General features: G+C 36.5%; 1 protein-coding gene across 1 annotated transcript in view; it reads right to left on the reverse strand.

Annotated features, from left to right (window-relative positions):
• LOC145764561 (uncharacterized) overlaps positions 1-12029 on the reverse strand; it is a 47886-nt gene extending 35857 nt beyond the window's left edge. The window contains exons 1-2 of the mRNA XM_082576186.1: positions 11762-12029; positions 9787-9862 (exon numbers count right to left, since the gene is read on the reverse strand). Of these exons, the coding sequence (XP_082432312.1) occupies positions 9787-9862; positions 11762-11828 (143 nt within the window). The 5' untranslated portion in view covers positions 11829-12029. The remainder of the gene's footprint in view (positions 1-9786; positions 9863-11761) is intronic.
• Positions 12030-20968: the final 8939 nt, after the last annotated feature.

Raw genomic sequence — 20968 nt, forward strand, 5'->3', positions numbered from 1 at the left:
CACGCTTAACATCTGCTTTCAAGGACTGACATCCTGCTGAGATAAGACGAGTAAAATGTCTTCGTGCGTTTGAATGCAACAAAAGCGAACAATAAATTTGGCATCAAAATCTATAAAAATGAAGGTTAAACCTCATGAAATCAAATGGAGACCATCTTCTTCAAGGGTTTCTTTCAACTCTGCAATGGATGAAATTCTACCATAAACCCATATAACAATCTATTAAACATGAAAGGAAGCGAAGGATAGTAAAACAGAGACGCTTGCTGCTGCTGTACAAACTCGACCATCGCAAATCACCAAATTCACTAGCACATTAATTGAACTTATTTTTTTCTGGCCTACACACGAGAACACTGAACAAGCAGTCACAGAAAAGAAAACCAGCCTTGGTGTTGAAACACTACAACGGTCTACGCTACACTCTACAGTCTATGGGGAATAGAATTTTGTAAAGTTACATTTCATGAATTCAGTAGTTTTTAATGACAACTTGTGATTAGATGGACAGGCGACTTATGGTCCTTAAAAATCGCATAAGTAAAATCAATGCTGCACAGCAGTAATTATAAGCCTGTCTCATATCGACAACTGAAAACAGTCAAGCAATTTGCAGACTTTGTGGAGTCGTCTATAGTACTTTTTCTCCTAGGCTGAAAATCATCAATTTTTGCATGAACTCGTACCACATCGTTCATGGTTAAATGTGGATTTGTCATAATAAGACAAGCATATTGCAAATGAGCAATTCTCGTTGGATGGAAACTACTGGTGAAATTAAACTTGACCACGCCTAATAAGCAGCGATGGAAACCATTCTTCTTGCATTTGAAGCCGCCGCAGATCACGTTGTTGATTTGAAAGTTTGCAGACAACAATTAATTAAAATGTTATGCTGTGCCTAGTTTTCCTACATTATAAGAACTGTATTGGACTTTCTTTTCAAGGTTCTTGCATTAAAATACATCAACATCAAATCATTTAAAGAAAAATGTTGATTAATGGCCAATATTTCTCTGTCCTTGAACCGCAAAGGTTCATGTGAAAAATGTCAGATGAGGCTGCAGTGAGAAGCTTTTTATTTAGCCTGGGCGGCAAAAGACAACAGTTTCTGGCTGGGGTATGCTGAGCAGCAACTTCATACTCACTCTGTGAGAAATGTATGATCGCTAGACGTTAAAAGCGATGTAAAACAGAAACTTTCACAAGCTGGGAAGATTAAAATGAATATGCAAAACTGCCATGGCAACTCATGACATGCGAGTACGAGCAGCAACATTTCGTTAGAAATTCGCCATAGAATGAACGTTCAATCATGTCAGGACAATGCATTTTTTACAATCTGGTAAAAATAGACAACCAGTTCCACATACTTTCTACCATATTGACTCCCAAATGGTAGGCTGATAAGTGATAATATTACTAGAAGTGGAAATTTTTTTTCAAGATTCCAACAACATGCTCGGAAGGCGACAAACTTCGGTTTACGTTGCAATTGTATTGAGAACAGTGAAATAACTTGGACTTGAGGTTGGAGCAAGGAAGCGATGCGGTGACATTCTTTTATCCGAAGTAGGCGTGAAATAGTTGAAAGATATTGTATTCTTAAATTTTTGTTGAAGGTTTTTTGTTCCACTAATGACTACACCTTATGGATTTCATCAAACGTCAGTAGTTTTGTCTTCAAAATGTTACAAAGCCAAAATATCGTACTGTATTTTTGGATTTCACACAAAACTTGACAAAATGTGCAACACCACGATAGCAGCGGTAAAAACCAGTTCCAGGCCCCCAATTGAATCAGGTAACACGTAAAATTACACGGAAGCGCAACTTTTCAAACTTCACCCTTTACACGTTGATTTAACGTAGATAGCCAAAGAATCAACGAAAATAGGTACGTACGGTACATATTTCGGTGCAGGACGCCCAATCACGACCAAATCGCTTCGTCGATCGCCTCAGGCTTACAAACGTAAATAAACGGGCCATCTTGCAGACGGACAGGACAAGATTTCTATTCATTTTCAACCGACTTTCTGATTAACTCAGTACCAAAACAAGTTATTACATCCTACGGTGCCAATCAAATACGTCAATAACATGTAACGCTGACTGAATTCACACGCTTGCAAAGTTGCATTTAGCATCAATTCTGTAACATTCAACGCAAGTTGGAAATATTACGAACTTGTTAGATATTTCTATTTTACCTTTTTTCGAAATGACAAAGTTTTTGAATCAGCTTTGAATTCGACAAATGCGTAAAGGTTAAGCAGTGAATAACTGGGCTTTGTTTATGGTGCAATAATCGCTTCTACCAATGGAAGAGCCAATCACGTCACTGCTTTCGAAGGGGTCATTTACGTAGCAAGAAAGAAAAACGTGGGATTGGCTTGCAAAGGACAACTCTCTGTGACATGAAAGAACCGTTCCCACTTCAACATTAAATCAAGCGTGAACTTTCATAAGTGCTGGCACCTTTTGAGCATGAAGAAAATATACTGTTCGAAAAAAAATAGACTTTGCATTTGTTCAACATCTGATTGAGTACATTTCATGTGAAGATTTTGAAAACAGAAGTTTACCCAGTAAATTAAAATCATAGATCTTTCATTGCATCAATACCGCCAAACATTGAGGCTATGTAAAGAAGCGACGTTTGTTAGCTAGTTGGATATCGGTGGAGTGACAAACAGAACAGGAAATGTGATTGTGGCTACCACATTCGTTCCCACGGCGGCACCCAACAGCAGGAAACAAATTACTGTACACAAGCATCAAAATTTGGTGATTTGAAAACTAACTTTAATCGTAGTTGACATAACATTGCTGCCCAGGTGGGTAGGGCATTAGGTTGCGCTATAATTTGTCTCCTGCTCTCGTTCAAAGCTTGTCTTTAAACTGCAAGGAACAAACAAACACGAAACACTATTTCACCAAGCGAATACAATCTACACAAAATACTGAAGTAAAAAGTTGTATGTAACTAAGCCAAAAACAGCAAAGTTTGCTTTAAAAGCTGCTACCATGAGGACTAGGTTAAGCTATTACGATATTTGTTCGCTTTTCAATGGCAACACACCCAGGATGTAAATCAAGTGGAATTTAATAATAGTCTGAAGCTCCATGTCTTGCTTGTTTGACTTCAAAATATTGAAACCCAAATTTATGGCACTGATTGAGTACATTTACTGAATTAATCGTGCTTTTTCTATTTCTTGTCTAGTTATAAATTTAACTGGTTGACTACCTGTCAGATTTAGTTGGATAACTAAACAGTGAGACAGTGTGTCTAATTGCGTTCATTGCCTTTCCCGCAACACATTTAACAAATAACAATCTTAAACAAATTAACATCAAAGAAAATTGATGTGGATGTACGGAGTGGGATTGTGTTCCAGTAGAAAATGAACAGTAAATTAAGACCATGCCACCCGAATTGCAAACCAAACCGCAAACTACTGTACAATAATTTGGCAGACGTTATCAAAAACTCCCAACTGGGTTAAAAATTAACCACAAAACTTTGCTCCGTATTGCAAAGAAAACTCAACTGACACTTCGCTTCAAGTCAATTTTGTTTCACTGCAAAAATGCATTTAAAAGTATAGAAGAAAGCATAGAAGATCTCCAAACAAAGCCAAAACACTTTGACGTTGTTTTTGACCTCATGCTTTATGTGCATCGATTTTGTCAGCACATCAGAATGAATTGGAGTTAGTTCAACTTTAAATTAAATCAACTAAGCTAAAAAATGCGAAATGTACAGTTGAACAAGTTAAGGCAAAATAAATACAATAAGGGCAAAAGTTGAACAAACTTCAAGTATTTTAAGGCTGAAACTACAATCGCTTCGGGGAATTGGTCAGGTTCATTTCAGACACCATGACAATCGAACTATGCCGCTACGAGTAACACCTGCCGATCATTCTTTAGTTTGTTTCTTTATACGAGACAACAAGACACGCTCAAGCGATGTCACCGCCCAATGACTTCAAAATCAAGTTTTCTCCCTGTTTTTTAACGTCGAATTGACACAAAATTGAGTTATTGTGACAACAGAAAAAAATATTGTTATCTGATCGATTGGATGAGCAACAGGTGGTGCATTTGATTGGGCAAATGGGCATACTTGTAAAGATGGCTTTAGGGATTGTGTCTGTGTGTTCACTGTTCAGCCTTGCACATTTTTGTGGGGCAATGAGGAGGGCTTTGAAAAAAAAATGGAATTTCTGTCAAGTAAATTATTGCTGAAATATGAAGACCGCCTGTGGTTTTCAAGTGTAATGTGTTTAATACTCATTTACATCATAAAAAATGACGACGATCAAACCACTGGAATTTGGAAATTATTATTTTTTGCTTTCCTTCGAAGTTTTGTTTTGGATTTATGCTGTATGGTGAGTTTTTGAAAGAAGAACCCTAAAAACTGAACTGATTGAGTTGAGACTTTCCAACTGAGGAATAAAACACACAAGGCACAAAACGGATGAAACCAACAACATCAATAGCGACGTCTGGTCTGAAAGCACATACATTACAATTCGTAAAACCTTAACCAAGTCTCAAAACGTTGTTTTCATAAAACAAGCATCTTGTTTCTCGAAAGCGGACGTTTACAAAAAAAAATGGATTTGGTCAAGCGTGTTTCCGGTGTACCTTTGCGTGGTTGCAAAAGATATGTTTGTTCAGTTGGAAGTGAGCGGAAAACCTAACGCAAACGCTGTGACTTGATTAAACAAACTTTATGCTGAATTTCAACGACTCTCGACTTAAATGAAATTTTAATGTCACAAACGCAGCTCTATTGCAATGAAAATCTGATATAGTTCGCTCCCAAAACGCGAAGGATGCGATTTCAAACCAAAAAATGCATTTGAACACACTGTCATAAACTTGACGCTCTCTCAAAAAACCCAAGTGCGTGCTTCTAAAAATTCTTATATCTCAAATTAAAAACTTATTTTCATATGCAGCAGTAGTGGGAAGGTCACGTTACATTGAAGCAAAATCCAGAAAAAAAATTGTTAAATATGTCATCTCTGATGACTACTCTTGCTCAATCAAAACCATATAGAGAAATTTGTTTTCAGAGAACGGATTTCACTTTAAACATACATCTCAAAATGTTTTTATTTCAGGAATATTTTTTGTTTGATCGTTCAAGAAAACCAACCAGGACACAGCTAGAGATCTTAGTGAACAGGAAACCAACACCATTAATTACTGAAAATTTGTCTACAGCATAATATCGGATAAAACTGGTTTGAGCAGAAGAATTGACGGGGAAGTAGCTCAACCGCAAATACACGTCCTTCATGTCACGCTAATTGGCATTTGGTTGTCTTTTGGCCATTGTGATTTTTCTTTAATAACATTCAGCAAGTCTTTATGAAACAGATTTAGAGCAGCACAGTTTGTCAGCGGTTCGACGCCGGAAATTCTTCTTTAAAATGTAAAACTGAAGACCGCGAAATGATCAAATTTAAACTTAATTTTCTTGGAATCAAAAGAACGAAAAACAAAATGCCAGGTGACTAAACCATTGTTGCTTTTTTGGAGCAACCTCAAAAGGTAACAAATTGTAAGCCCAGTTTGAACAATACAGGTTTAACGGAAAACTAATAACTATTTCACAAAACAGCGTTTTATCAATGTTGCAACGTAAAAATCCACCTTCACGTTATATAAAAATGTACTTTTATGTCATGTAAAAACTAAGCTGCGTACACTACAGAATGGACACAGTGATTTCACCATGCGACTGACAAGCTAGTATATCATTAACCTTTCCGGAGCGTGGCCTCGAGGAAAAGCTGATAAGAAGTTTGTACGATAAGATGCAAACAACAGCCACTAGTCAAAGATGACACTCCAGAAAAGCTCGACTGAGAGATGTAAGAATTCTTTCATTCAACATCACTTCTACGCTTAGAAATGTTTTTTTGGGGGAGGGGGGGAACCAAGTGATGCTGTCTGATTAGAGAATGTGAATTTTTCCTGTTGATTTTTTATTAGAAAAATGTCAGAGGCACTTATCAACGATAAAGCTAAACAGCTAAAGAGCTGAAATGAGTTCTGGACAATTTCGATTCAGGGTTAAGCGAAGTGATTTTCGACGTGGTTTTCACGTTAGCAAACACCATCATAAACATGGCGCAATGATTAATTAACGCAAGAACAATTAGAATGGGAATGTGCTGGCAATGTGATCCGACACCAATCCATTAAACGCCAAGCCGCGAAGGCAAATAACACGGGCCGCTTCCTTCACAAAAGACACAATTACCTCCAAGCGCATTTCACCATTGAAAAGAACAGGGTTTAGATTCGGACTGAACAAATTAGCAAGGAGACGACGTGGTGATATTTGCTCTGCCCTTCTAACACGCGAGTGAACCGTAAAGGTCCAAGGAAAGCGAGTAACGAAATTCTAAACCCACCGATAACGGTTTAGAATGCTTGTTTGAAACTAATGTACCCGTGCCCTGTTGTTGTTTAATGTTTACAAAAGCTACAGGACATTGAAAAGAGCAACAGCCATTAAGAACCGCACAAAACCTTATTTCGAACAGCGCAGTCCATTACGGTGACAGGCATTGCTTTTCCATACTGTAATACGTCAATTCTTCTTTTATTGTCTTACGCAGAAAAGCAAACTAGCCACTGGAGCTTCATAAAGTTTTGTATTGTATAGTTAATAATGGACGGGGCAACTTCGAAAACGAAAAACTCATGCGCGCTTAACAGATCATGATAGCAAAAACGAAGTTCAGAAGATTTTTCAGGAATTTGAAACTTTTGCTTTCACGTCATATTACTACAAGGCTTGACAGAACACCAAATATAAAGTTTCACTCTTGTATCCAAAAATACTTAGTTTATCTATTAATAATAGATTTTAATTAAAGTGAGAGAATTCAATAGTTTACAAATAAAACATACTTGGAGAAAAATTACTACACAACACTGCTATACAAAAAGGACACAAAAATATCAAGACCTTGGTGCATTTTCTCCAACCATAATTGAATTGTCCTATTCCAAAGGAAAAACGAGACACTCTGTTGCCAGTCTCACCCTTACAACATGGTTGAGTTGCTTTTGGAAACCAAAGCTAAGACAAAGACGCGCAAGAATGTCAAACAATATTGAAAATTGAAACAAAGAGAAAAACAATAATGGGAACACATCGAGATGGTTGCTTCTCATGTACCGAGCATTGACCCTAACATAACATTATTCTTTCCACACAATAAATCGTGTTGTTCCATTCAACATGTAAGATGGATTTGGCAAGTTAAATTAGATCATTTTGGGAATAATTCAGAAATGATATTGCATCAACATCGTATGATGATATTTATTCATTGGCGTGAACACGGAATGCGCTGAAGTTTGATTATATCAAAAGTGGGTTAAAACTCGTGTTTTTGGTGTTGAGAAAGCTTGATCAGGGCTTAAAGACTGTGGCTTGGCCACAAGTCCACTGAATGACCCTTTAAACCGCCATGGAGTCTAGAAATTTAGGCAGCACTTCAACATCAATCCTTCTCACACATTTAAAGCCAATTGCTTGCCAATATCGTGTGGCTTTGGTCGCACCTTTTCCGCACCAAACACGGAAAGCAAATATGTAACTTTATCACTTTTAGATGCAAAAAATACGCCACAAAACCGAATAAAATAATCGCTTAGATGAATTCACTTTTCTAGATGAGTTTTTATAATAAAAACGCGTTTCAGTGGCCACTTGGCGTTGTTAGGCGTATTGTGTCCGCATGGACGGACGCAGTAGTATCTTTTCCTAATATCCATTTCATCAATCCAATTATTTATCATGCTTCAATTCACAATCAAATGAAATTAAAACTAATGCCGTACTTAAATGATGCGGTACTAATTTTATAGCCATGTTTTGAGTGGGAAAAAAAGACCGAGTTTATTGAAGCCAAAGTAATCTTGTATTTATTGCGAGTAATGAGAATTTTAAAGCGAATGTTCAGAAAAAGTGAATAACCCGATTTCTTTGACGGAATTAAATCATGTTTGTTCCTGATACATTTAAAAATATGGTTGCAGAAAGAAAAGCGGCAACAAAGAGCAGTTTATAAACAAGGACCATTTCTTATATGACTGCATTATCTTCACACATCTCGTCCTAATATAAAATACAATATTATATATATCTTTTGTTTTAGTAGCCTATCTTTTCCACACAAAAATTATGCCAATTTATTGATACTTAAAATGTTTAGGCTTTTAGCAATAGTATGCTTGTGGCTTACGTAAATCCTTATCCTATAACGAAAATTAGACGCACGTGTGTGTTGACGCAATAAACAAATTAATTCATAAATTTTATATCAATACCGCACACAAAAAATAAAGCTGAACTGGTTTTTTAAGTAGAAGTTACGGTGCACCTATTCAAAGGATGAAATGGAAAAAACAACAAGTATTTCAGACTATGCAGATTACATTGTGAGGTCACAAGGAATTGTCTTTTGCCTGATGTTAGGGATTGTCTTTCTTTAAAAACAATCAGTTAATTGAATAACAGCTTTGTCAGAAAGGAGCAAAACCTTAAAAATATCGCCAATATCAATTACAAATAGATGTTTCCGAAATGTTAACACAACGATTGAATAAGCCAACGTTAGATCGACGTAAGATCTAGAGCGAGCTAATCAGAGTACCCTGAAGAGACTTTGTTTGTGGAAGGGTGTGCTGTTACCACTGAGGACCATTTTCTCAGTGGTATCGTGTAACCAAGACATGAAACATACTTAGTTGTTGATTTCGTCCTGTTTTTAACGTCAATGCGATGCCTAGTGACATTGAACTAATGCAGAAAGACATTATTTTTTAGAACATATGGCTTGTCTGAGGCATACAATGGCACATTTTGCTAAGTTTTATCTCCATGGGCTAAGGAATGTAGGTGTGCCCGCCCCACAGACCATGAAAAAACTGCATGCATGGTTACTTCAGGAAATTTGACAACTTCTTGCAAACAAATCAAAACCCAAACCAAACCGACCTCAACTGGCCATTAAATCCAACTATTAGCTATTTTCAGTTGTAGTAGTTTGCTATCATGAAAAAGTGAACAAGACATTCAATGTTTTCATGCAAAGCTTTGCAAATTCCAGTATTATTATCTCAAAATGTTACCAACTTTCGAACAAAAATGGCCGTTTAGTTACTTTATCTGAACAGCTATGTCAACAAAGGAACACTAACAGAAAATTTGACACAATCTATATTCTTTAAGTCCAAAAGACACTTTCCTTTATTTGAATAGGATACTAACAAAATTGTAGTCACTCAACTTAACACAAAACAGGGAGCAGTTTGCAAACCAAGCTAAGCGAATTTCTATGTACAGATAGTGAGATGTGGGCTCAAAAAGCATACAGATGTCATTTTAAATGATATATATATATGTTTGTTTAACAACTTTAATTTGAACAATGAGATGAATACAAGCAAATGAAACATCTCAAATAGTATCTAAAAGGCAGTGATTTAACTGTAAGTAAAGCTGAATGCAAACAATTTCTTTGTAATTGAACAAGACCAAAGTTTACATAACTTAGACAAGACAAAACACACCTTTGAAAGATTTCGACAACCAATGCCTGGCTGTGTATTATACTTCTGTGTTCCACTTCCTTTAACAGATATACTTTAACCAATGTTTTGTGAATGAACTTCAATTAACTTTACATTAAAAAGACATGACTAAAAGAGTAGCCTAACAATAAAATATCAACATACCTGCAAAAATCCTCATCATCGCCATCTCCACGAATACATGATCCATGCACACATGGACTATCGGAGCATGACAAACCTGAAAAAGTGAAAAAATTTAAAAATGCATCATAAGAACATCATCGTACTTCAATATGTTCAGTGACAATAGCAAAACTATACAGTTATGCCAAGAAGCTTTAGTTGCAAAAAATATGAAAGCGAGAATTTGGAAACAGTAAACTATTTCAATCACTGATTACCACACAAAAAGCAAACCCAGATTAAACATCTTTTTTTGAAAGTAAATGCACTGGCAGTTAAAAGGGTCCTTCAATAAGCACAAGGAGCTTGGTGGTACTTGTGATTGTAAGATTGACCTGAAAAATCTTGCTGATCGTGGGAAAACCCAATAAAGCTCTTAGAGCAAGAATAAGAGCTAAACTCCAATTTTAATCAGGATAATAATTTAACAGGGGAAAATCAAGGGCCTCACTTTTAAAATAGTTTAAAGATATAAAGTGTGGATAAGTGAGCATTAAATTTAACAGAGATAAGACATCTTTAAAATATAATCTGTGTGTGAAAATTCAATTCAAAACTCAGCCTGATTCAACAAGCTCATTCAATTTTAATAACTACATCAGTACTTTTATTCCAACGCATTTAATAACAACACATCATACAGCTTTGTCCAAGACATTTCATTGTTTGAAATACATGGTATTATATGTTTTAAAAATATAATTGAGCAAATATTTGTTAGTGCCCAACCCTCACAATAAAAGAACAAGAAACGTTAAATTATATAAAGATAGAACATAAGGCTTGTATTTTAAACAAATTCGATAACTCCTTCATATAATAAATAAGAAACAAAATTCAGCACAAAAATGCATTATTCTTGTACAATAGCAAAAAAGTATATAGTTTGTGTTTGGTACCGTACAAGTACTTCTTCTGACCTCAGCTCAGATATAATTCACATTGTTTGATAGGAAACATCAAAAGTGAATGTTCTATTATTATTAAACTGAACAGAAAAAAAAAAAACTTTAGTAGCACAAGAAATTTTAGTAAATCCACTATTTTTTCAAAGCTATTGGCACTCCAAGGTTGGCTTCACAAGACCACGCTGGAATTCAATTTCAATAGAATTGACCCACCGACAAAAACACTTGACAGCAAAAAAGCTTTTACAAAGTTGTACATAGCCGTACAATGTACGGCGTACATTTTCAATTACCGGTACTGAGTGTATCTTGCAGAAATTTTATATATTCTTGTTTTCAAAAGCTTTGCAAACTGTTGTTTTGGAACAGAGTTACCTTTACAATTAGTTCAGCAGGAAAATGCCAACATTACAACAACGAAAATTTTCACTGTCTGTAAACAAGGATATGTTTTTAGACAACAACAAGACATTAATATTATATCAGCAGCAGATATAATATGGTTTTAAAGTGTTCAGAAAGGACCTATTTTAGCCTGAAGTAATTCGTTAAACAAATATATTACGAGCATATAATTATGCTTAATAAGGTTCTTGGAATTTGGATATATGTTGTTTAGTTTCTTAAAACAGGATATTATTTCATACAAATTTTATGTAAGCAAGCATTATGCTAATGCAAGGAACCTGGGTTTTTTTTCGCTGAGACTTTTTGGTCATTTGTCCGAAATGACTGGAATTTTTTCTGATGAAAATATTTCCTTCCAAGTAGCTGGTACAAACTATAATTTGCACTTCCTGGCTAGCTACAACATTAAGTTTCGCTGAGAAACGTTGTGTTTTTCTCGAAAGAGACATTTTGACCGAATTTACTAAATATTTTTTCAAATATTTTGACCAAATTGACTACCATTTTTTTCGAACATTTTGCTAAAAAATCGTTCAATGACCGATACATGACCGAAAAAAAACAAAAAAAAAACAGCAAAGAACAATTAATCACTTGAAATCATACTTTCTGCATTATAATTATTGTAACTAACTCACCTTCAGCAAAAAAGTCTTGAAAGCTTCCCACGACAAAACACAAAACTAGGAAAAGTATCACTTTCATCTTATATAAAGATGAAATGACTGTTTAATTTCTACCAGATTGGTCTTGTAATTGTTAACTGTTCCCCTGTCAAAGCATTTGGCAGCTAACAGTAAGGCTAGTTGAAACGGATAAATCCTTGAGTTGTTCTCAATAATCCAATTCAAGTTAACTGTTGAACGGTCTTTTGGTAAATATCCTTTTAGTAAAAGTCACACAGTAACCAAGTTGCTATTAATTAACTTGATCTGCTAACACAGCAAAATTTAAGTAAAAATACAGCAATTTTTTTTTATTTCAACTTTACACATGTGTTATATAGTCCTGCAAGTGAATATAAAAACTCTGAATTGCTGAAGTATGGAAACAAATAAACTTAAAAACACGTGTTTAAACAAGAAACAAAATCAAAGTCTGGAACAGACCAACCACATTAAAATTTAGCATTAAAACAACACCATATTTGATTCTAAAAAACTAAATTGAAATTCACTGAGTTTTTAACGTGATGTTACGCACAAATACAAAATAACTCTAATTTTGCTTATGAAAAAATATAGTCAATAAAATGTTATGCTGAAGCTCTATGCCATAGAGTCTATGGCGGCTTGAACTAAGCTATCTTTGAATCTAAACTAGCCTATTTGCTATGGCCTATCTGTTTTCAACTCCAGTTTGGTCTTCTGGTCTCCAAACATCATTTTGGTTAACAAATAAGGATTGCGCATATTTTTTTATGGCGAGTCCATAAAGCTGTACACTTTGAAGCTAAAATGGTTTCAGAAAATCCAAATTTGAAATCCTGAAAAAGAACTTCTTTTTCACCTCCTCCAGTTTCCTGCGCAAGTGAAATAAAATGATTTAAAATGACGTCAAGAACAAACAATTCTTGTTGCGTTGTAGCGACACCACGTGGTTTAGGTCAATTTGGGTTTTCCTTTTTATTGCATCAAATTAAATAAACTGCTTGTATCAAAACAATCATGTGTGCTTTTATGAAGGAAATATTATATCCTTCCCAAAAATGAGTTGTTGTCAGCAATTTAAAAGATAGTACAAGCATAGCAATTCATAAGTAGACAAAATCCAAAGATCAAAAACCGTGCCGCAAAGGAAGAAATACGTCACCTAATTTTTTAATAATATATTTTACATATTTACTAATAGTTTTAACAGTCGAACGTTTTCGGCTTAGTCTTCATCAGGAATTTAAAAATATTTATAAAAATGCAATAAATTTCAACTTCTTGAAGATAAGGTAACCTAACTTGGCTAACTAGCTAACTGACTGTAAGCATCAAGAAGACCGCAGTGATTAAAAGCAATAGATTGGAAAACAAAGACAGACGGAAAACAAATTAGCCTACATTAGTAAAAGGCAACTACGTCTACGTAACTACAAAAGAATTTGCACAACATGGTAAGCCTACGTGATGCATCTAGTAAATGTTGAGGAGAATGGAGGCGCCTCCCGCAAATAACCTAATTAAAAAAAAAATCAATCAATCATTTTATTTTTCGTCATTAACGCGTCCGGGACGAAAAAGATACTAACTACAAAAATCGATATAAACCTACCAGCAATTGTTTGGTTAAATTTGGGTTGTAGCGTTTAATTAAACGTTTGATTGAGATTTTGATTAGCGTTAGATCAGCGTTTGGTTTGTTTTAATCGCTGCGTATTTTTTTATGCTTACAGTCAGTTAGCTAGTTAAGCTACCTTCAGGAAGTTGAAATTTATTGCATTTTTATAAATATTTTCAGATTCCTGATGAGGGCTTATAATGAAGCTAAGCCGAAAATGTTTGACTGTTAAAACTATTTGTAAATACTAAATATGTAAAATATATTGTTATAATGCTCTACCCTGTTGTATTGTTGTGTCTTGCTTGCCTGTTTTTGGTACCGTACAAGAAAGAAAACTCTCTCCGGAAACTATAATTTTTTAATCAACCGATTCAACAAGATTTCACAGCAATGACGCCTAACAACACTGAAACTCAACAGACAGCAGCTTCAAGCCAAACAAAAGTGCCGCATTAAAGAACGACTCACTGACTTCAACACCACTCGTCGTAACACATGACAAAGGAACAGTGTTCCGAAAGCTAGTGCAATTCGCTAATACCACAGCGAACTCGCAGCATCAGGCTAAAACAAATCGTTAATATCTACATTGTGAAGTAGCCTATAGCCACTTAAGTGCAGAAAAAAAAATTACCAAAATCCACTTTCAGATTTTTGAAGAATTTTTTCGATGCCGCCATTATGCAGCTTCCATATTACACAAGTAGCCTAGCCTAATATTTCATATGTTACATTGAAATGAATGTGGATGTATGCCGAAAATAAACTTGCTTGATTGATTTTTAATCGATTGTTTTTTTGTCTTTTTTGGGATTGTAGGCTATTGCAGACTATAGGTTTGGTTTAGTTGGTACCGGGACTTTGGTTTCGAAGTTGAATTGACCAATATAGCTCTGAGGTCTGGTTTCGAATCTTTATCCTCAAACTGACAAAGCCTTTAGGATAATCTTGGCGTTATCGCATAGGCTAGCTACTTGTAGAGGCTTTTGAGACAGAGCCGGTTCAGGGATATCTAAACAAGGGGATATGAAGGCTTTCATTACATCTGACAATAGAAGGGCTTCTGCCTTCTGCTTATCATAAAATGACAATTAGCACCGATAGTAATTCAACAAACTTTTCTATAATAACTTGCATAGCGCTATTAACATCAGATCTCGATATTCACTGCATGCTCATAGTTACTTGTTGATTCAATTAGCCTACCCGTGTAGCCTACTTGGTTTACACCTAGCCTACTATAGGGCTTTTGTTAAGAAAAGCAGCTTTTTAATAGCCTACTGGAAGCTTTTCAACTGTATTTCCAAGTTTCCAAACAAGTATTCTTTGCAGTTAGTAGCCTATGATGTAGAGCAGTGGTTCTCAACCCTTTTAGCTTGTGGACCAGTAATTTTCGAAACAAATTTTGCGGACCGGTGGACCTTCAAAAATCAACCCAAAATCTAATTACGATACAAGTAGCCTATGCAAATCAAAAGCAGTGGCGTAGCTATGGAGGCGGGGGGCAACTTTACAAAAGGTACCATTAAAAAATCCCCTTCGAAGTTTGTTTGGTAATTGCAGAAGGAAAAAGAGCAATAGCACTGGTGGGAATCAAACCCACATCGATGAAATGACTATCTGCATCACCGCCCTAACCCTCTGCGCCAAATCAGGCAGTGGCAAACCGATGAGTTAATTTCGCTATTATATGCCTTTTTCTTTTGTTGCTCAAAGGGGATTTTTTAATGGTACCTTTTGTAAAGTTGCAGGCGGGGGGGGGGCGGCGGACCGCCCCGGGCGGCTCGTCTGGGGGCGACACTTTCAGACTACGATTTTTGATTATAATCTGATAAAAAAGCGCATTTCATTTTCACATGCTTTTTCTTGAAGGGGCGGCAAAATCTGAATCCGCCCGGGCGGCACATTCCCTAGCTACGCCACTGCTCAAAAGCAAAGAATGGAAATTTCAATTTAATGAGATATTTGGTAACGATAAAAAGCTTTTTTTAGATAGGTAGCCTAAGTTGTACAAAAAATCAGTAATAATTTCATGGCTTTGTCACTGAGCTCAGAATATTCATTTTTAAGCGATATCTAAAACTGTGACAATGGCAAGTCTTTGCTTGGACAACAATAACGTGGTATCACATAGGACTACCATACGTCCTCTTTTAAGAGGATTTGTCCTCTTTTTTCAAAAAAAATAAATTGTCCTCCGAGAACACTAAAAAATGCCCAAATGTCCACTTTTTTGACAGATTGGGTTTTCATGCTTATATTTTCAACGGGATTATATTGCTTGATGACGTTTCAGCGACGGCTTGTAGGCTATTTGTTTTCTAAACATTTTGTATAGGCTACCAATGTAACGTGCTGATTTATAAATTATACAAGAAATTGGCGCATTTTATGGAACTGTTGTTGAACGTACATTGCCTGGTTCACTATAAGATATTAAACGACATTTTAAAGGCCATGCTCACACTTTCACAAAAAATATTCTTTTACCTACATAAATACACGTTTTATATTGATACAACGCTTGTAGACGTTGTTGATTACCAACTCAGTTTGGTTTGTTTGTTACCTAAATCAAATCGAAACGAATGTCTAAAGTGCAATGTGTATGACATTGACACCTAACCTCCAGCCAGTGCCGGTCTTAGGGTATTTCGGGCTCTGTGCGGAATGTGCTTTGCGGGCCCCAATGACAATGATTCAGTTCAGTAGCGTAGCTAAGTATTTTGAAAGGGAGGGGGTTTGACGGTCGGCGGGCAAAGCCTGACGGCGTATTTGACACCCAGCGGAGTGGGGTTTAAGGGGCCTCCCCCAGGAATTTTTGAAAAATTACTCTGAATTTGGTGCATTCTGAGCGCATGTTCAACAAAAATTTGGGTATGAATATTAACTGTAAAATGGTGCTGTCCGGTGGCATAGCAAAAGGATAAGTTCATGTTTTCTTTGGCATTTTTCGGAAATAAAGCTGAGTCTCCATGTTTTCTTGTTGCTAATTCCTAAAGCCGCAACTGACTTCAAGGACAACGGTACTTGCTTGTGAATCGAATTGAATTTTTTCCATTGGAAATGACAAAAATTACTGCATTTTCTGAGTAAATTGCGGACCCCCTAATTTGCGGGCCCTGTGCGATCGCACGGTTTGCACACCCCAAAGACCGCCACTGCTTCAGCAGAAGAAATCGTGCCATGGATAGGGTACAGCTTTGCAAGGAAAGGAACAGCTTTTTAGTTCACGCCATTTTTAGCGTCTTAACGGTAATGTGCAGCCTAGCCTACTATTTTAGTAATACAGTCAACCCCGCTTAATCGGCCCACGTTTAATAGGACCACCCGCTTATTCGGACCATTTTGCACTGGTCCCGAATCCAAATCCATTTTTCTGTACAACTTTCCCCGCTTAAACGGACCACCCTCCGCCCTAAAATAGGCCTTTATGGTTAACGTTTCTTACTTTTTGTACGTTTTTCTGCGAGGTGACGCGTCAAGAGTTGTTGATGGGCAACGTGCTATGTTCTCGCTAAGCCATTTTAAAGTGAAGTAGGCTACTGATAAACAAACGCTTGTTGTCACGTCATAAGGTCAATTGTCATCTAATCAGAATTGCAGTAATTGTGATGCAGCACCGAATACTGTACTGTACAGAAGAACAAGGAGCCGAGCAAGACCTTCACAAGCATTTGGATCAAGGATGCCAGAGCTTGGTTTTTCCACCTAGATCTGGGTTTTAAGTTTTTTTTTTCAAATATAGGTGAAGCTAGGTTTTTTTTGTTTTTAACTTTGTACAGAGCTTGCACGGTATTAAGGCACTGGGATCCTCGGTAAATGGTCCACACTGCAACACAAAAATGATTTTAAGGTAATGTTTTTTGCATCAATTACTGTAGTCAGTGAGGTACAGCTGGTATACAGTAGTCTAGCGAGTTGTTGTGAGCAGGTTTTAATTGATACATATATTTGTGTGATAAAAATAAAAAACCCAAAACGAAGCAAAAATTGTGGTATGGACAATCATTCGAAAAGGACTGGCTAAAAGTTCCTGAATTCAAAGATTGGTTGCAAATGAAAGAAGATGCTTCCAATAAAAACAACAGTTATTGTAAATATTGCAAAGCTATACTGAAAAATGCTAATAAATCAATGTTGTTAGCTCACAGCAAGACTGAAAAACACAAACAAAACTACAGTGCTGCTAAGTCTCATGTGAAAATCAATACGGTACCTTTTTAACACAAAATTTAGCCACCCAGTCAGATCAAATTGCTAAAGCAGAAGCATTGCTTGCAGGTTATTTTTCTGAGCATCATGTACCATTCACTCACATTAATCATCTTGTTGATGTTTATAGGAAAGCATTTCCTGATAGTGCGATTGCAAAAAATAGATATGAAATAATGAAACGCAAGTGGTGCTAAAAGCACATCAGGCTTTTTTAACCGCTTTACTACATATTTTCTGGACCTGGGTTTTTTTTACCTCATCTGGGTTTTTTTCAGCACACAATCTAAGTTTATTGGAAATCTGTCGCTGGCATCCCTGATTTGGATGTTTGTGTACAGACCAGGGTTGAGAAAAACTCGGGTTAAGCCCAACCCGCCCGGGTTTTTTAAAAAAACCCGGGTTTTTTGAGGTTTTATTGGGTTTTTTAATAAAGATGCAAAAAAAGGTAGATTCATGCTTATTTCACCTCAAAACTACTTTTTACGAATGAAGTGCCTTTCACTCACAGTAGCCTACATGCTTGCATAACTCAATAAAATAATGCACTAGGGCTGTAGTTGCTTGAATGTTGCATCATCTATTAATTTCAAGATCAAGTTGGATGTTGCATCATCCACTGATTTCTATACCAAGTTGATGCTACCGTGGTAGAAATCACATTATTGCATCATTTGCTTTAGATTTGAAGGCAAGGAGCGTTTATGCCATCATATTTAAATATTTTTTATCATTTATATTTATATATATTATATATAGTAATGGATGAGCAATTGAGCGATTACGTGGCCAATGGCCATTTAGGCAAATGCTCTGAAACAGCCATGCATTAGAATCCAGAATCTGTAATTGGTAAATAGCCTCCTAAATTGCATTTCACATCATCTGTCTTGTCGCATTTTGCAAGCGAAAAAAGGCTTCGACGCATGCGCATCGTCGATCACGTGACTATCACACGCTCTCGCGGGTCCAACGGCCAGTCCTGCACATGTGCGTTGAGAAAAGTCGTGCGCAACGTCGTTGTCTTCCACGCGCGTGCAGCCAACGGGAGGTGTCAGTTCTTCCGATTCCGATAGCCCCGACGTTCAGCCAACACAGGCGAAGACGCCAGACAACTCTGACGGACCTCTTCTCCATGGGCGGGGTCCAGACGGAAGACTCCAACAACAGTGATGATGATGAAATTAGATCCATCTCAAACGAGATTTCCTATTTTATGAAGCAGAAGCTTGCTTTTGGGCAAGCTGATCCGCTTTCCTAGTGGAAAGCAAACGAAGGCGAGCTACCGCTGCTGAAAAGGCTAGCCGAGAAGGTGTTTGTGACCCCAGCGACCTCGGCTCTAGCGGAGCGATGTTTTCAAAAGCTGGCCTGACCGTCACGAAGCTGAGATCCCGACTGACGGGTGACCATGTCGATCAGCTTGTGTTCTTAAACACCAACATGGGCCTGGAGCTGTAGACGTTATTTTGTGTTCTTTTTTCGCAAATTTTCATGGCGTTTTTTCGTGTTTTCTAGCGAATTTTCATAACGTTTCTTTTTATAAAATCACATTCTGCAGTGTGGTGAATAGTTGTGATATTCGAAATCGGAAATCGAAAATAAATTGAATTTCGAATTCCGAATATTCAAATAATCGAAATTGAACACCCCTAAATTCACATCCTTAAGTCCTAATTTAAAGTTTGTTTTAAGTGCCTTGTAGTGTTTTTGTTCATTTTTTTAATTTTCTAATAAAAACTGGACAAATATGATGCTCTGGGTTTTTTTATGTTTTTTTGGGGGTTTTTTAAGTGGGTTTTATTAAAAAAACCCACCCGGGTTTTTTTGGGTCGGGTAAAATACCAACAACCCTGGTACAGACAGTCCGAAAAATTGCTGATAAAGCTAAAAGACAGACGACCCTTGATGCATTTTTCCAGTGACTACTGTACAGTAGGCTACTGTATTTTGTTTTGATTGTTGATGGTGTTTTGGTTGTGTTTACAGCCGCAATTGTAAAATGCTTAAACTATTTTCAAAAACGATGAAAAAAATAACGAAATTCGTTCTCCCCGTTTAATGGGACCACCCGCTTAATCGGACCAATTTGGCTTGGTCCCGATGTGGTCCGATTAAGCGGGGTGACTGTATTTCTTGCAAATAATTTAACAATTTCGTTAAGGCTGACCATTTCTTGAAAAAATGTACGACTTGACTTGGAGGTCGTGCCTGATTTGTCACATTTTGCAGATTTTGCGATCATGGTAACTTTTGCTGCGTAGGCCTATACTGTATTGACCTAAAAACATGTAAAACATTCTTCAAGCGTAAAATTCTACTTGCTGGCGAAACGTGTCCTCTTTTTAGGCGGTGAAAATATGGTAGGCCTATATCACAGGAAAGCTCAACCTGCGATTGTTTTTCAATAGCGTTAAGATTGCACGAATTAGGGATCTGAGGATCTTTTACATAACGCTTTTACGTTTTGAGGATCTTTTACGTAGCCGGTACCTCCAACTGTTTCGGGATGAAGATTATGTCAGAAATTATGTCAACACAGACACTTTAAAAGATGTGTATCACGCTTTGATTTACTGTCATTTGCAATATTGTATATCTAGTTGGGGAAAGGCCTGTGACAGTGTACTGGATCCATTAATAAAATTACAAAAAAGGTTATAAGAATAATTACGAAACAAAATTACTATATGCTCACACTAATTCTTTATTTTTCAAAATGAACATCTTGAAACTAAAAGACATACATAACATTGAAATAAAAAAAACATATGTACAAAGTTCATATGAATCAGTATCTGTCTACGTATTGTGATTTATTTACAAATGCTTCATCCATTCATCAGCATAACACAAGATATCAAACAAGCAACAACTATTTTATAAATAGATCAAACACAGAATTTGGCAAAAAGTCTATGCAGGTATTGGGACCAATGGTCTGGTCAGAGGTTCCAAGTAGGCTAAAAAACTTATCATTTCATTGTTTCAAAAAAGAGATCAAAACGTTAATTTTACAAAGCTACAGTCCATCGTAAGTGATATGTTATGGAAACCAACTTGCCAGTTTCATATTTATGCAATAGGCCTACAACATGTTCAATCGGAAACTTGATTAATCTCTGCTTGCTTTTTTGAATTTTGTGTTTAGGCCTACGTTATCTTAAATATGTTTTTTTTTTGGTGCGTAGGCTACGTTGAAGCGCGGGAACGTTTTATTCTATTTTTCTCTTGTAAGCTTATTTTAAATGGCAAAATCGTCATTTTCGTAGGGTGGCAATTGACTAGTAGACCGTATGGTCGTCTCGTTGTCTCCCTGTCGGTATGGGAACTTGTGCATTGTGTATATTAATTGGATATTT

This window comes from Aplidium turbinatum, chromosome 2, assembly GCF_918807975.1.
Source record: "Aplidium turbinatum chromosome 2, kaAplTurb1.1, whole genome shotgun sequence".
In the NCBI taxonomy this organism is placed as follows: Eukaryota; Metazoa; Chordata; class Ascidiacea; order Aplousobranchia; family Polyclinidae; genus Aplidium; species Aplidium turbinatum.